Source organism: Mus musculus, chromosome 16 (genome assembly GCF_000001635.26).
Source record: "Mus musculus strain C57BL/6J chromosome 16, GRCm38.p6 C57BL/6J".
NCBI classification, from domain to species: Eukaryota; Metazoa; Chordata; class Mammalia; order Rodentia; family Muridae; genus Mus; species Mus musculus.
Genome location: NC_000082.6, coordinates 37,572,386 through 37,589,401, shown reverse-complemented (window position 1 = coordinate 37,589,401; position 17,016 = coordinate 37,572,386). Strand labels below are relative to the sequence as shown.

At 44.0% G+C, this 17,016-nt stretch overlaps 1 protein-coding gene across 3 annotated transcripts in view; it reads right to left on the bottom strand.

Moving 5' to 3' along the window:
* Hgd (homogentisate 1, 2-dioxygenase) overlaps nucleotides 1-9,660 on the bottom strand; it is a 52,285-nt gene extending 42,625 nt beyond the window's left edge. For 2 of the 3 annotated variants that reach the window (NR_027778.1, NM_013547.3), the window contains exons 1-2: nucleotides 9,066-9,249; nucleotides 640-711 (exon numbers count right to left, since the gene is read on the bottom strand). Coding sequence is in view for 2 of the 3 variants with exons in the window: in NM_013547.3 (NP_038575.2) it covers nucleotides 640-711; nucleotides 9,066-9,080 (87 nt within the window). In the remaining variant the exon portion in view is untranslated. Of the gene's footprint in view, nucleotides 1-639; nucleotides 712-9,065; nucleotides 9,250-9,575 lie in introns of those variants that run through there. The other variant, XM_030248978.1, reaches the window with a different exon arrangement.
* Between the last annotated feature and the right edge of the window lie 7,356 nt (nucleotides 9,661-17,016).

Genomic DNA, 17,016 nt, shown 5'->3' with positions numbered 1-17,016 from the left:
TCTGTTCTAACCTCAAAAAAAAAAAAAAATGAGGATCCCATGAGACATACAGGCTTAGAATAACCAGGATTTTTTTCTCTTGAAAAGGACATAATATATCATGAGCATTTCTTTTATTTTGTTTTGAGAGAGGTCTTGGTAGCCCAACTTGCTCTCAAATTTGAGCTTCCCCTGTTTCTGCCTCTGGAGTGCTGGGATTATTGGTGTAGGCCACTTTGCTCAGTCTATAAGTACTTTCCATATCATGAAATAACCACCCAAAACTTTTGAAACTAAACCTTTTTAGTGTAGTTTTTTACTACTCCAACTGTGCGTATATTTCTCAAGAAATTTAGTTTCTCATGTGGAGTTCACAGAGCTCCCAGGGGGGGGGGGAAAAATCCTAGACTTTGAGGTATATCCTGGAAGCCTTGTAGTTAATCTCACTAATTTGGATTGGATCCTTTGCTGTGACTAATTGCCGATGTAAATCCAGTTTTAATATTTTTATTGCTATTATGCTGTTACTCCGTTTTCCTAATGATCTTGGAAATGGGACAGTTCACCTGCTAAATTTGAAGAGAAGTATTGGGTGGAGTGATTGGGCCTAGAGGCGTGTCTTCTGGTTTGAAGCATACCACGTGTTCCGCTCATTCTTACCTGTCCTTTGGGCAGGGAACCTGGACAGCGAGGATCCTCTGAAGCACACTCATTCCCAAATCCAGAAATGTACTACATGTGACAGAGATACAAATTTCATTGTTACCGAGCTGTACTTATTTATTTGTGTAGGTGTGTGTGCACACTTGTGTTCACGAATACATGTTTACGCGTGTGTGTGTGTGGGGAGTGTGGGTGAAGCTGTGGTGTATGTGGAAGACCACAGTGATTTTGGGTATCTTCATTAACTGCTCTCCACCTTCAGAACTGGAGGCTCACCACCAGGCTGACTAGCCAGTTTGCTCCAGGACTCGCTGACTCTACATCTTCCAAGTTAGTGCTTTCTGAGAATCCAAACTCTGATCCTGACACCTGAGCTGCAAGTGATCAAGCCATATCCCCAGCCCTTTATAGGCTTTAGAGAGCATTTTTACAACACTGGCATTCTACAAAGGCAAGAATAGCCACAAGGGCATGTATCTGTGTATGATGTTCTCTGTATGTAATATCTGCTGGGTCTTGGCTGGTGAACCATTTAGGAAATAAATATGTGTTGCGTGCATTTTAAATATTTGCAGTTAAACCAGAGGAATGCTGGATATTTCACAGACTGTTCTACCCTTAACTGTTCCTGTCTGGTTTTATAAGCTTGCTTTTAATGATCCCATTTCAAGAATAAGCTCTTTAATTTTGGTCCTGTCTGAAAATTCCTGGGAGGGACATGGATTGGTCATCATTTTGACTCCAAATTAGCAGTAACTTGCTGGGTGTACATTGCAGCGCCTTTTCCTTTGCACACCCTAAAATAAAGAAACAAACAAGAAACTAAAACCTCAGACTGAAAGGAGGTATGGGGATTTATAGCAACAGGCACGTGTTTGTTAGAAAACTCCTTCCACAGGAGTCAACATCATCTGGGTTATCTATATAGTGTGTGTTTGGGGGGGTGGCATTGGGCTATACACAGACAGTCTGGTCTCCAGTTGAGCTGAGGTCTGAACCCTGGAGTGGTGATAATTCACCTACATGGCACGGTAGGTGTCCCCTCATGTATCCTGGAACTCAAGGCTCCTGTTACTGCCCCCACAGCCCCCACAGGAGAAGTGTGGCTAGTAGTCATGTAGACAATGTCCCAAGCTTCTGACCTTCAGGCTAGACTCCTCCCAGTTACCTAGCAACAGTAAAGATAACAGTCCACCATAAGAGGGGCTGCTTGGCCCCACCTCCCTCTCTTACTCTCTTATTCTCCTCATCCCCTCCTCACTCTCTCTTTCTCTCTAACCCCTTACTCTAGTCTTTCTTCTCTCTCTCCTTTCTCAAATTCTCTCCTCTTGGTCATGGCCAGTCTCTCTCTCTTTTATTTTTTCTCTTTCTCCCTGCCTTTCTACAATAAAGCTCTAAAACCATAGACTGTCTCTGTTCATCAAGGCCTGCTGCACTTGGATGATGGGATAGGCTTTCCTCTAATGAGCCATTTCTAGTCTCCCAATGGAAGGCCTTCCTGTGCTCCAGTCAAGGCATGGACTAAGGACTCTTGCCTTCCTGGGAACCCCTCTCCCTCAGCCCTTTCTCCCATAACCCCGGGGCTGAGGGTGTCACCCTGGGGCCCCAGGTTGGGGGCTGCCCCTTGTCTACCATCTCCCCCAACCCCCAGGAGAGTGGGGTCAGTGGTTTAGATGCCCACCTGGGCCGAGTGGAAAGCATCTGGCAGCCCTCCCACTTCCACCTGCCCAGAGCATAGGAGGAACTCTGGCTGGACATGGGCTATCCTCCCTCCCCCTCTTCCCCCTGCCCCCTTAGTTCCCAACATGTGTGTGTGTGTGTGTGTGTGTGTGTGTGTGTGTGATGTGTGTATTTGCATTTGTGTGTGTAGTGGCTATTCCTGGTTGTCAACTTGACAATATTTGGAATGAACTACAATCCGGAATTGGAAGGCTCACCAGTGACCCTTATCTGGAGGCTTGGAGATCCTTATCTGGATCTTGGTTTGAAGATCTTGAGCCATAGTGGCTATGGATTCCAGAAGATTGAATCTCCGAGTTTAAGGAACACACCTTTAATCTGGGCTACACCTTTCATCTGGGATTAAAGGTGTGGTGGAACACACCTTTAATCTGGGCTACACCTTCTGCTGGAGACAATATATGGACATTGGAAGAAGGGAGTCTAGCTCTAGCTCTAGCTCTTGCTCCTGCTCCTTCGCCTGCTTGCTGCGTGAGACTGAGTAACTGCTAGATCCTTGGACTTCCATTCACAGCTGCGACTGAATCATTGTTGGGAATTGGGCTGCCGACTGTAAGTCATCAATAAATTCCTTACTATCTAGAGACTATCCATAAGTTCTGTGACTCTAGAGAACCCTGACTAATACAGTGTGGATACAAGAAAAGAAGGGCTGAGTTAAGGACAGACAGAGAGGCTTTCAGGAGATATTCCAGCCTCCAGTCTTTTCAGAAAAATTCAGTGGAGCCTATTGTGGCTGCCATCTCTTAGGTTTAGAACACAGAGGGGGAAATTAAGTTTCTCAACAAGATAACTTACAGCATCCCTTGAAAAATTTAAAACTTCTATGGTAAAGACTGCTTTATTGATGGTAATTGATAAAGATCTCAGTTATCGGGTTAATGGTCCATAGACCACCGAACTAGGGACCATGTAACTGCTAGTTTGAGTGAAGTCATTCCTGTTTCTTGGGAAATGAGTGCACAGCTGATATTTATATGCTGGCCTACAAACTGTGAGAGCCATGGTGGCTCGATATGTCAGTTGCCCCAAGCCTTAGATGCATCAGAATCCCATTAGCCTCCTTGAACGTCTTAATTCCCTCTCTGGAAATTTATTTACGAAATGGTTGCATGAAATCATGCTTATGATCCTTTGGGCAATTTGAGGATGAGCAGCAGATTCCATAGCGTCTTGACCCAGTTACTGCTCATCCATTGTGACCCCAGACTCATTCCTGCAATGCTTAGCACACCGGACTGGGCTATCCTCCCTCCCCCCTCTTCCCCTATTCCCCCCTTAGTTCCCAACATGTGTGTGTGTGTGTGTGTGTGTGTGTGTGTATGTGTGTGTGATGTGTGTATTATTACCCCTGTGTACCTTGTGTCTCGGCCCATGGAAGTTATCCAGTGAGCATCTGTGGGGAGTTTCTCACACAGGAGGTATGCATGATTGCCATGGTGACTGGGACTCGAACTCCCTTTGCTCTAACTTAAACAGGAGTTGATTTTAGCCTAAGATAAGGAGAGCGCAGCCTTACTGGGTGAGTGAAATATCACCATATGAGCACAGTTCTTTAAGAGATATAAGGAGGATGGGTGTGGGTGGAGGGTAGGCCCTTCAAAGTTCTCGGCAGCAAGCACAAGAATGAGCTGGATGTAACGGACTTGGATGTGTGAGCGACGATCAGGCCAGCAGTGTCTATATTTGGAAAGACTATGAAATGTTATGACCTAGAAAGCAATGGGAGTGAAATTATTCATTTGCCATCAGACACAGTTTTTTGGGGGCGGGGATGGGGAAGGGGGTGTTGCTTGGGGTTGAACTTGAGGCCTCATATGCATACGTGCTTTGCCACTGAGCAATATCTCTCAACCCCTACGTTTTTTTTTTTTTAATCTCTCTGAAAATTTATCAGACCCCCCCCCCCCCAACTGTGAGTTCTATTATAATGAGATTTGTTCCAAGCTGCATGCAGTTTGGAATTATAGCTTTGGGGTAATGGCAGAGACCATCCGCTACCCTGAACCTCCACTGAGTACAATTTTCTTCTCTCAAAATGAGCCTCATGCTCACCACCAACAGGACTGAATTCGAGCTGCTGAGACTCAGTAATGACCTCAAATTATCTTCAGTTCTGTGAACAGAATTGTAGATCAGCGGCGACAGAAGCCGCGGAGGATGACAGAGCCCTCTCTTTTGTTGGGCGGCGGCTTTGTTCCTATCCGCAGGGAAGAAGGGAGGTTTGAGCGCTGTCCGGGCCAGCTGAGCTTTCTGGCAGGCTGGGGTGGATTTTACTGATTAACCTTGCCTGCTCTTTGGAACCGCTGGCCTCTGAACAGAGGTTAGAGGCGCGTTCGAAACGAAGAAAACGAGAGTTAGTGATTCTAAAGCATTTGATTAAGGCTGTCCTCTAAGGAAAAAGGAAAAGAATACAGAAAGAACAGCTGTCGGTTGGGAAGGCAGCCACCCAAAGCTCTGAGGGGAAGAGTTTAGGGGAGGAAGGGAAGGTGGGACGGAGCAATTTTGAATCCTTGTTCCCCCTGCCTCCTGGAAGTGCACTAGCTTAAAAAGCAGGTGGCAGCTGCTGAGTCACCATTAGATGGTCGGTCTTCCTAACCCTCCAGGAGCAAAATTAGAGAGGCGTCTGTAAGAGCTTTTAGATGAGGCTTTTTGCCGCCGGAGGCTTCGCAGTGGAGGGAGCTGTGTTTTGCAGCTGCTGTCTCAAGGCTTCGGAGTCCAAGGACAGAATCTGAACTCTGGGTTTATCAGCTGTGAAACCCAAGCTGCACTCCAGCTGCCTCTGGGCTTATGTAAAGATGCACTTTCCGCAACAAAACAAAACAAAACAAAACAAAACCCTGACATTAAGCGAGCGTGTTTATGTTTCCTTCAGCTCAGATTCCTGAATAATTTGATGCTATATAAAAATACGATCTTTTTTCTTCCCAAGAGAATCATATGCACACTTGCTAAATGAAAGAATGCATTTCAGGGGCCCACGTGGCTTGGGTACATTCACTTCTTTAGCAGTTCACTGGCACACAGCTTTTCCATTCTCCCCTGGTCCCCAGGATGTGATGTACTTAGCAGACTCATTTAAAGAGGTTCGAAGTCAGGTTCCAGGTAACACCTGAGGGGGGGAGCACATGGGCACCTTGTTTCCTTTTACTGGGTGTTCTGGAAATAGAGACAAGCATGGGGGCGGGAGGTAGAGAGGAGGGGGGCAAGCCTAGGGCTCCTCTTAAAAAAAAAACTGAAAGGATCTATGTCTTCTGCTAACTAGGTTCTTAGGGAAATTTGAACGTTGCTGTTGCAGGCTGAGTAATGGTGTGAAATGATCATTGTGTCTTATTTTTTTAATGCCTGAAACTAAGAGTCAGGCTTTGAGTAGACTTATATTTAAATAGGCCTAGAACTTTGAAACCTCAACCTCCTGACAAACCATCCTCAAGACGCTTAGTTAACAATGAACCAGGAGCCAAGTGGGTGGCTCAGCCGGTGATCTCTGTACTTGGGAGGTGCAAGAAGAAAAGGGACAGGTCATTCCTCTCCACAATGAGCTCAGGGCCATCCTGCGCTACCCAACACCTTGTTTGGGACTAAAGACAAAAAATGAGACAAAAGGACCAGCCAAGGGACTTGGGGCTCACAATTGTCAGGTAAAGGAAACAAAGCAGAGTTTAAACTGGCCAGAAAGCTAAGAGGTCAGTTAGTGACAGTAAAGTCAAGTACCTGTCCCTAGAAGGTAAATTCATGGTCAAAGACGTAGTTAGCCATCTCATCTCAAATACCTTTCCCTGAGTATGGGGCTGCGCAGAACAGCCTTTGAGTGTGAAGTTTAGAAAGTATCTTCTCACAGCTAATTCTATCTTCCTGGGTTGGCCTGAGGAGGAAGAGCAGACATTTTTCCCTGGAGGCTCATGTCATGGGGTCAAATGCAGTTTTCATGCCCATGTCACTAAGAACCTGACTAGAGGCAGCCAGTTCTTCCCCTGGTCTCTGTCACCCTTGTTACTCTGTCTTCTCTGGTCTCCATTCTTTGAGAAGGAGTCTAAGGAAGGGCTCCCTGACCTCTGGCTGCCTCACCCAAGGCCTGAGGTAGTTTTCCAGTTGTTCCAACATAACTTGGAATGAACTTGGAAAGGTGAACAGATGTATTCCTTTTGCAGATAGAAATACAGAAGCAGCTTTGGGGGTGGTGAGATTCTAGATTGAGTGCACTCGAAATGTAATCTCACATGTTTTGTTAGGACCAAGGTAGAAGGTAATCTACAGAGATCTGAAGATAAAGGAGGGGCTTTGAAGATAAAGGAGGGGCTGAGAGCCAAGAAATGTGGACTCTTTAGAAACTGAAACCAGAGAAATCTTCAGAGCCCCCCAGACAAGCACAACCATGCTCACAGTTTGAGGCTGGCCCCGGTGGGACTGATTTCAAATATCTATTTTCCCAAAGTGCAGGAAGAGTGTGCTGTTTTAACCCAGTAAGTTTATGGCAATTTGGTGTAACCCAACAGGAAACCATAGGTCAATGGGTCCTCTCACAGTAAGAATCATTTCAGACCCAATCTAGTGAGTCAAGGGTTTGCTGGTGGGGCCCGAAGTCCACATGTGAAACCAGCTTTTTATTTGAGGAATGGTCAAACAGAAGTGATGTAGTCCAGAATGTAACAAATTCATTTTAAACATGATGCAATTGTTTTAGCTTTTGACTTTTCTTTCTCTAGCTGTGATTTTATGTAAATATGATTTCACGAGAGGTTGACATAGCCATTGAAATGATGGAAGGAATGAAAGATGCTAAATTTTTATAATGTTTATTGATTGGGATGGGTCTGCTTTGATCTGGCTTTCTGTATTTAGATTTCTGACCTCTGAAATAACCTTTCCTTATGGAGATTAGACAGCAGGCTGGGCAAGCCTTTGAAACTGAGAACAAAGGCCAGCATGCCATTTGCATGTGGTAGCGTTTGCATAATAAGTTGCTTAAAAATTGCGGCAGGACAGGATTTTAGATATGATTTATTTATAAATGGTAAGGATGTTTCCTCCCTTGATGAACTTCCTCTTAGGATTTCCATCAGAAAACAAAAACTATTATGAATTCTCCTTCCTCCACATCTTCAACTGGCATAATGGTCCCCATTATCTATGCCCACTTCCCCCTCGATTCTCATCTACATATCGGTCCCCTCTTGGGCACCTCCATCCGTGCAGCAGCTCCAAGACAGCTGAAATACTAGGTTCCTGGGATTCACAGATCTTTCTGTGTATTATGCATCTTCACACAGGCCTTTCCTCTGGTCTAACTAATCCTTTGTCACTTCACCCAGTAACAGCTTCTTTTGAGAAGTTTTTCCCTTCCCAGGCTGTGTTGACTGCTGTGTCACAAACTAACACTGAATGAAAGCTAACTCTAAATCTGATGTGAAAACAAAGGAGAAAAACTCCTTATTCGGGAGTTTAGCACCTTCACGGTATCTACTAATTAGGGACCCTCTAGGTTTACCATCCCAGCCTTTACTGAAAGGCTTCCTGGCCATGTTCAATTCCTGCCTGCCCTACTCAGCTTGAGCCAATGTGCCAGGGCATTCTAGTTATGGTCGTATACATTGAGCACTAGGAAGAGTTTTAGACACTGGGGACACACTTCTTTTCCCTGACCCAAAGGTCCAACCTAGCAGGTGCCACCAACCCTCTTTTGGGGGCCTGCAATTCAAACTCTTGACTTCTACTACGGCCTCCACCATTTACCAGTAGGGACCTTGGATGAGTCCCCTTGTCTCTATGAACCTTGCTTTCCTTATTGGTTTAAAATAGAAAAAAAAAAAAAAAAAAGCATGTACTCACTAGGTTTAGAATGCTAATGGACCCTTAAAACACCTAGCACATGTAGCACGTGGCCTACTAATTCTTCTCAATGGCACGCTAAATAAAAAGTACTGTCTAAAGCTGAGTCTGGACTACCAAATGGCTAAGTAGATGAAGCACACTGAGCTGGCTGGCATGAAGCAGTCCAGGAGGGTGCAGCCGCAAGGATGATAGAGAGCAGTGGGCAAGGAGACCCAGGGAGAAATGCATGCATCCATTTAGAAGGTGAGCTCTTAATAGGTTCTCAGATCCACACGACAATATTAGGACTTAACAAAGGCAAGGATGCTACTGCTTTTTGTCACCTCTTGCTTGTCACCTCAGCTCAATCACATCTACTACCATTGTGGTGCAGTATCTGATCACGGGGTTTAGGCTGAGCTCCTTCGTGTATGTGTGTGTGTGTGTGTGTGTGTGTGTGTGTGTGTGTGTGTACATTAACATGAGCCTACAGAAGCCACAGGGCTAGAAGAGGGTGTCAGAGCCCCTGGACCTGGAGTGTGAACTGCTGAATGGGTTCTGGGAACTGAACTCAGGTCTTCTGGAAGAGCAGAGAGTATTTTAACCACCAAGCCATCTCTATAGCCCCCAACCCACAAGTCTTTTTCAACTCTGACACCAGGAAACCCCACACATTCTTGCTGAAGAAGGCTAATAGACCTGTCAGACATCTCTTCATTCCAGCTCTTCCATCCTTCCTTCCTTTCTCCCCATTTCTTTTCTGTCCTTTCTTTTTCTAGTGTTGGGGCTTGATGTTCCGTCCAGGTTAAGTGACACCCCTCCCCTAGAACACTCTCCTGTCTTAATCCAAATCCAGCCAGATGGTTTCTTACCTTTAACTCTGCCATTTCCCTTCTGCTGGAGGGAGACCCAGGCCAAGGAGTTTGTGAGGTACCAATGTTCCCGTGTCTCTTTAAAACTCCTCTCTGGACGGATGTTGTTGATTTTTACCAGTTCTCTGTGTTTCCTTGGTCGGGAGGTCACTCAGGGCAGAGTTGCTTAACTGACACACAAGTTAGAAACTAGTTAGAAAGTCCAATGTGCTTACATCGAAATTCTTGCACAACCTTTTTTTTTTTTCTTTTTTTTAACCCCAGGTCATTTCTGAGAGCTCCCTCCACCTCCCCAGGAACTGGTCTCTTTCACCTGATATAAACATTGACCAATTATTTGTTCCACTTTAAGGAAGTCTTTTTTTCCCCAAAGGCAGAGGATGTAAAGCTATCTAAGAGTTAGCACCTGCCAGATGTAACAGAGAATTCTCTCTTAGTCCTGACTCAGGTCAGGAAGGTGCAGGGCCAGTATCCAGTGCCCATGGAAAAAAACCTGCAATGTGCTTTGACCTGGTGCAAGCAGCCCGAAGAAGGGCACAAGGACTGGATGCTCTCTGCCACTGTCTCCTGTGCATGAGCTCAGCTCCCAGATCATGAACTGCTGACAGCCTCATGTTGGTTGCATTTAAAGTAAACTGGGATGTTTGCTGTCACTTGTTTTGAATGTGTTCAGTATGCTTACAATTCTTTAGCCATTTGTTTGCTAATGCCTTTACTCCTCTGAAGGCAGACTGCTGTCCAGCTGTCTTCTGAACTCCCTTGTCCCTTATCTTAGCCATTCATGGCTATCACTGGACAGTAGCAACTTTATGACTGGTGGTGTTCAAGGAAGGAAACGTATACGGAGAGACTAGTCTAGGCCAGATTTCCCCCACAGACATTACCTCATTTAATTCCACAAAAACAATTTTGCAAAGTAGGTTTTATTATTCCAAACTCAGATTCGACAGCACAGGAAGGAAATACAGCTGAGTCAGTCAACTTAGCTGATTCTCCAGCAGCTAAATCCTAATTTGTAAACAAATGGGCAAAAAGAAGAGAATGATAAATCAGACTTTTGCAACTAGAGGGTTCTGATAGTAAAGGGCTTATTGATCTGTAAGAGTTAAAGGACCCATCTTGGAACAGAGTCCCCAGTACAGGAATGACACCACTAGAGAGTAGCTAGAGCATTGTTCCTGCTTTACAATAAAATCTGGAGTTAAAGAAATAGGAAGCATTCACACTGAGCCTATAGATAAGAAGGGCAGGACATACAAGGCCACAGAGACTACCAATTGGTTGATTGGTTAGTTCCAAAATCAGATGTAGAGTACCACTGAAGGCCGATCTTCAGCATACAGAAGGGGAGTATGAAAGTGGTTTTCTTTGCTGATTAATCTTGAAGTTTGAGCTTAAATGGCTTCCTTTTACCTCTTTACTTTTCTGTTCTCTGGCATGTAACTTCTTACTGTAGGACACCTCAGGATGGAGGGAAGGAAGAAAGAGAGAGAAGGAATGAAGGAGGGAGGGAGGAAGGAAAGAGAGGAAGGAGTAAAGGAGGGGGTGGAGCGAGAAACCATCATAGTAACTACAAACATTGCCTAGATTCTCCCTTATGTGCCCCTTGAACACAACTTTACTGTTCCCTCTGTCAATAGCATCTTTAGCTGGCCACAGTGGCATACACCTGCCACCCCAGCGCTTGGGAGGCTGAAGCAAGAAGATTTTGAGTTCAAGGCCAGCCTGAACAACACAGTGAGACTCACTATAAAAAGAGTCAAGAGATGGAGCCTTTTTCTTCTCTGCATCTTGGTAAACATGATGTTGAAAAACATAACACAGTGACTTGAAAAATTGCACAGATATGTGTATATTTCCTGCTACCTCAGACTAATATGTAAAGAGGTGGAACTAGCTTCCAGGGGCCAGGCAGCAGCTCCACAGCCCATCCTATCTGCCACGTGTGGTTGAGGCAATCCAGGTACCAGATGGCTGCAGACATGTAATTGATTCCAGGTGAGACCAAAAGAACCATGAGGTAAACCCAGCCCAGTTCGGTGGCTGAAAGACTTGGGAAGAAACAGAATGGCATACCCTACATTAATGAGTTTGGGAGTGGTTGATTAACAGTATAGATAATTTAACCATACAGCTAAAAATTATATGTTCAGGTCTAAAATGGATCCAGACTGCCTATCTGAGTTCATGTCTTTAGATTGTGGGACTAAGCAACCTTCAGAGCTCAGGACTGTGGCATACTGTAGTTGCAATGCGATGGTTTGCTTGTGAATGAGGTTTTCCACATGGAGGGCCAGCCCCGTGGGCATGTTAAGAGAAATAAGGGATGTACGTACAAACTCGTGGACTAATTTCTGGCAGGCAGCTTACAGGGAACCACAGTGCACGGATATATGACATTATATGGCATATAAACTCTGGGTTTTATATACAAACTTAGTAGTGGATGGAGACCCCTGTATTATTGAGGCTAACTATACAGTACACAGACTTGAAACATAGTAGATTCAAGGAAAGGAATTCTTGCATGCCTGAGTTTATGAGAACCTTGGAGCTTCATTACCTACTGCTAACTTTCTCTGGTGGTTAAAAAGACAACACACAGGAGCCTATGAGTGACAGGGAACAGCCTCGGTGCTGTGCTTTTCTACAGTGCCTGCTTGAAGGCAGGTTTATGTGTTTCACAGCCGAGTGTGGTGGCACATGCCTTTTAACCCCAGCACTTGGGAGGCAGAGGCAGGCGGATTTCTGAGTTTGAAGCCAGCCTGGTCTACAGAGTGAGTTCCAGGACAGCCAGGGCTACACAGAGAAACTCTGTCTTGAAAAACCCTATATAAATATTAATAAGTAAAATTTTAAAAAAAGTGTTTCCCTGCGTGAAAGACAAAAGGAATCAGAAAAGCCTGGCTGGATAAGATTTGATTTAGGTTTCTGGAAATGTTTAAATCAAGATTAACCTATTAATACGATTTAGGAAGTTCTCCTATGTAGGCTAACTTAATTTCCTTCCTTTTCTACTTTTATAACAATGATTCAATAAATTATTTGCTTTGCAATTACTATGTCAGGTATTGTGAGGTAAACATACAGCGGATGAGAATAATGAAAACAAAACAAAACAAAACACAGGTATGGATGACCTTGATTCTTTGTGTAATGGCTTGCCATTTTAATTAACCGAAGCAAATATATATATATATTTGACAGAGAAATGGAGGGTCAGTACACTGTATGTGGGGCAGAAATGGAGGGGCAGTGTGTGTGGGGCAGTGTGGCTGAACTTAGGAGTGGGTTGTGTCTCCTACTGAGAAGCCTTCCAGGAACAGGAGTGTTTGGGCAGATTCTTGAAGCAGAGGACACAGAGGTTAGCTGTATAGGAGAGCCACTTTTAATAACACACCCAGCGGAAGGATGACACTGTCAATGTTGGGGATATGTGAGCCAAGAAGCAAGATTTGAAGCTCGCAGGCATCCCCTTGCTTTCTCATCTAGCAGGTTGGAACGGCACTCTCCCTGGAAGATCCCCAAGAAAAGGTCTAAAGGAAAGCATCAAAAGCAAGCATTCTAAATGGTGCTGAGGATGTCATCCGAGAGACTTGGAAGACTGAATCAGGTGGTTCGCTTTAACCTAGGCTCCAGAGGCTGGCTTTGGGCAACACAGTGTGACCCCTGACCCAGAAAAACAACAAAAACCAACCCCCAAACCCTCAGCCTTCTCCCCTGCCCCCAACTGCACTTTCAGAATCGTCACAGCATGTGATCCCAGGCTGTAAGGTTCTTCTTTAGGTTAGTGGCCAGAAACATGACCTCTTTGGATAACTTGTTAAATATGAGGCACACAATTTACAGAAATATTCAGTGGATTTTATTTTATTTTTTTGCTGAGGTGGTTGTCACAGTGCAGCTATGGAGTCTAAGGACACCCTAAGGAGGTGGTTCTCAACCGGTGGTAGTGACCCATTTGGGGGGCCATAGGACCCTTTCACAAGGGGTCTCATATTAGATATCCTGCATATCAGATATTTACATTATGACCTTAACAGTAGCAACATTACAGTGAAATAGCAATGAAATAATTTTGTGTTTGGGGGTCACCACAACATGAGGAACTGTATTAAAGGGTCACAGCATCAGGAAGGTTAAAAAGCACTGGCCTAAGGCATGTTCTCTCCTTCTACCATGCGGGTCCTGAGATCAAATTCCATTGTCAGGCTTGGCAGCAAGAACCTTTACCTGTTAAGCCACCGTAGCAGCTCTGAAAATACTTACCCTTACATCTGAAATTGCGAGATTGTATCATTTAATCTTGGTTTTTTTTTTGTGCTTTTACACATTAAAAATTTTGCTCACATGAAAATAGATATTAATGCAAGCAATTTTTTATTCACTTCTGAACTCAAAAATCAGTCATTTACTATTAAGTATTACCTCTAATGATCTATAATTCAACACCTTAGGTTTTTGTGTGTGTGTGTTGAAAGGGAATAATTGGAGGCTTGATTGGAAAGGCTTCATCTCCCAGCTCCTGGAGCCATGTACTTTACTGAATATTACACATTGTCTGTTTATAGCCAATTTTAAAATACTTTGTTATGTGCTTTGCTAGACTAAGAGAAAAGCTTTGTCATGAAAGAATGTGACAAAGTCTTGGTTATTTTTTTCCTTTGTGTTGACATATTAATTATACATAATAATGGGCTTCACTGTGTTATCTTCATACATGAATGTAGCGTGTTCTAATCATATTCATTTCTTGCCTTTACCCTCTGTTCTCCTCCCACCTCTTCTTCCCAACTGGTTTTTCTTCCTCTTTTATGGCTCGCGTTTTTTTTTTTTTTTTTTTCTCCAGCCAAAGTTACTTAAAGGAGCACAGGGGAAAGCCTGTTTATAGGTACAAGGACATCTTACTAGTGATGCTGTGACTGTGTAAAAGACCTGGGTGGGGTCTGTGCTTTCTGGCCAAGGAAAGATTTCAAAGTCAGGAAATAAACCAGTCACAGCAAACAAACATGTTTTATTAAAAGCAAAGAGTAAAGAAAATGAAAAAAAAAAAAAAAAAAAAAAAGCAAAGAGCATGTGTTCACCTGACTAGAGTTAGACTACTTCTCACGAGCAGGAAGAGAAGCCAGGTGAAATAAATAAATTTATTTATTTATTTATTTATTTATTTAGTCCTGGAAGGCTGGGGTTTTAAAGGTGGCCTAGGAGGGTCCTCCCGGCCCTCACTTTGGATTGGTCATCGCTGACAGAGAAGGGTGGGCTCTCTGGCATACGGCCCAGTCTGGACCTGCCTAGGACATAGGGAGTTTAGACAGGTGAGTTGAAAGGTGCTTCTCAGGGGGAGGAGCTTCTCAGGGGGAGGAGCTTCTCAAGGGGAGGAGCTTCTTAAGAGGCGGTGGTGAAGCCTGTCAAATTTTTTGTCCTGGGAGAAGAAGCCAGCGCATGTCATCTTTCTTATTTATGTTTTCTCTGCCTGTCTGCCAGAGTGCTGCCTCCCCTCCCCCATCAACCATTAACTGCCAAAATCCTTGGCGGGGGCATGGGTTCGTCTCACAAAGAGACAAGGGCGTTGATGGCTTGTCTTGTGCAGATCTTATGTAGGCGATCACAGCAGTTGAATTCAAGAGTGTAACAGCCATGTCAAGCTAGAAGCCGGCATCCATCACCACCCCAACTCGTCTCCGTTTTCCCCTCCTATTCCTTCTAGAATGTTCTGTGAGCCTTGGAGAGGATGATATACAGACATTTCATTTATGGCTGAACATCTAGTTGTCTGGTGGTGAGGCGCACTTACAGACTCTGCTTGGTGTCTCCATCTTCGAGGATAAAGATGTTCCTTTCCTTCTGGGGTGAAGAGGGGGACATGTGGAATAACGGTTTTTGTGACCAAGTTCAGGGAAAAGGCAGCTAGGTTCTATAACCTGCTTTGGGGGAGAAGAGATAAGACGAGGGAGTGGAGGTGCCCTCTTGGTTTTTGCCTTTTCTACAATGCCAAGGTACTGTAAGAAGGAGTAGTGTGTTTGCATCCCAGTGGCACTGAGATGGAGAGACCATTTAAATCCCCAACTAGGTTCCAAGTAACTGTCCTGTCCGTGCAAGGGTCAGATGGGTGTCTCCATACTTTTACATCTGCTTGCCTCTACACCGAGGGAGAATACTGGTCAAAAACTCTAAATTATATAGGAAAAAACACACACAAAAAGGCCAAAAAATTTGGGAGGCAGAGGCAGGCGAATTTCTGAGTTCGAGGCCAGCCTGGTCTATAGAGTGAGTTCCAGGACAGCCAGGGCTATACAGAAAAACCCTGTCTTGAGAAAAAAAAAAAAAAAAAAGCCAGAAAACAATGGCTAAGAGCTATCACTAGCAACTTATGCTACCAAGAAGGTAAGATAATTAAGATTCAACACTTCAACACATTAAACAATAATCCTGGCAGTTGTAATAATTTATTTTTTGTATTGTATTAAATTATCATTTACATGTAGCATATATGACTAAGTCTTTAAAAATCATGCTTCAAGAACATTCTTTTGAGGATGTCTACAAATAACACTCATTTGGTAAACAGCTTTATTTGCCGCTTAATATACTTGCAATGAATTGACTTTAGATGATTATATTAAAATTTATTGTTTTTTAGAAACCTATTGGTCAACATAAGTATACACACACACACACACACACACACACACACACACACACTTGACTGTAAAAGCATTACACCCACTGTGAAGCCCTAACTGTACAGAAGTTCACTGAGATGATAGACTTGGGTGGGGTTAACTTGGTTGTGTGATGTTTAGTTTGTGTGCCAGCTTTTTCTTTTTCTTTTGTTTAAATAAAAAAGTTTGTAAAATTGTAAAGAAAGACTACAGTTCAAGGAATCAAGCAGGTAGAAAAAAAAAGAAATGTAATTGAGGAATATTATTAATTTATCAAATCTGACCCTGTAGCCATCACTGATAGGATTTTAATCCCCTTACACTTCAAATATTTGTATTTTATATGTATGAGTGCTTTTGCCTTTACGCATGACAAAACACACTGTGTATGTATGTGCTCACGGAGGCCACAAGGGGGCACTAGGTTCCCTGGAAGTGGAGCTACTGATGGCTGTGGACTGCCCATGTGGGGTGCTGGGAACCAAACCCAGGTTCTTTGCAAGAGCATCAAGTGCTCTTAGCTACTAACTTTTTGCTCTACCGTCCCCCCTTTCCTCCCCCCTCCTCCCCCGCTATTTTTAGAGACACGGTTTCTCTGTATAGTCCTGGTTGTCCTGGGGCTCAGTCTGCAGATCAGGCTGGCTTCAAACTTAAAAGAGATATGCCTGACTCTGCCTCCTAAGCGCTGGGTTTAAATGTGTATGCTACCACACCTGGCCCTTTTATTTCTTAATAATAAAGAAATGATAGAAATTGGGATGGGCTTCTTAATTACGAAGGAAGGAGAGTAAAGGGAATGGGTTTTAATGTATGTATTTTTTATTAAAATTTTGATGTTGGGAATCAACCCTAACACCCCGCACGTGCTAGGTAAGCGCTTACCACTGAGCCACACAGTCCACGCCCCTCCGTGTAACTGAAGAGAAACATGGAGAGGTTAGACACTACAGCTAGCGCTCTGTGTAGCATTTGGGTTCTACCTTCCCAGCCAGGCCTCTGCCACAATACACTTGTGCTAAATTCCACGTGGACAATGGTTTGCATAACACTAATTACATCAGAGAACAAACAAATCAGCTAGCAAAATGAAACAGGGCCTAGGTCCCACCAGTGAGGAGGTGAAGCTGGAGGGCAGCCCAGCTCAGGAGACCCACTTCTCACATCCCCAAGACAGCCTTTCTGAGTTTCTAAGTGTCCAGCATACCCTGATTTCCGGAGCTCTTCTGAAGTTTAATTAAAATGAAACAGAAATGTAGTTTTCACCTGGTTTTAAAAGAAATGACACTGTG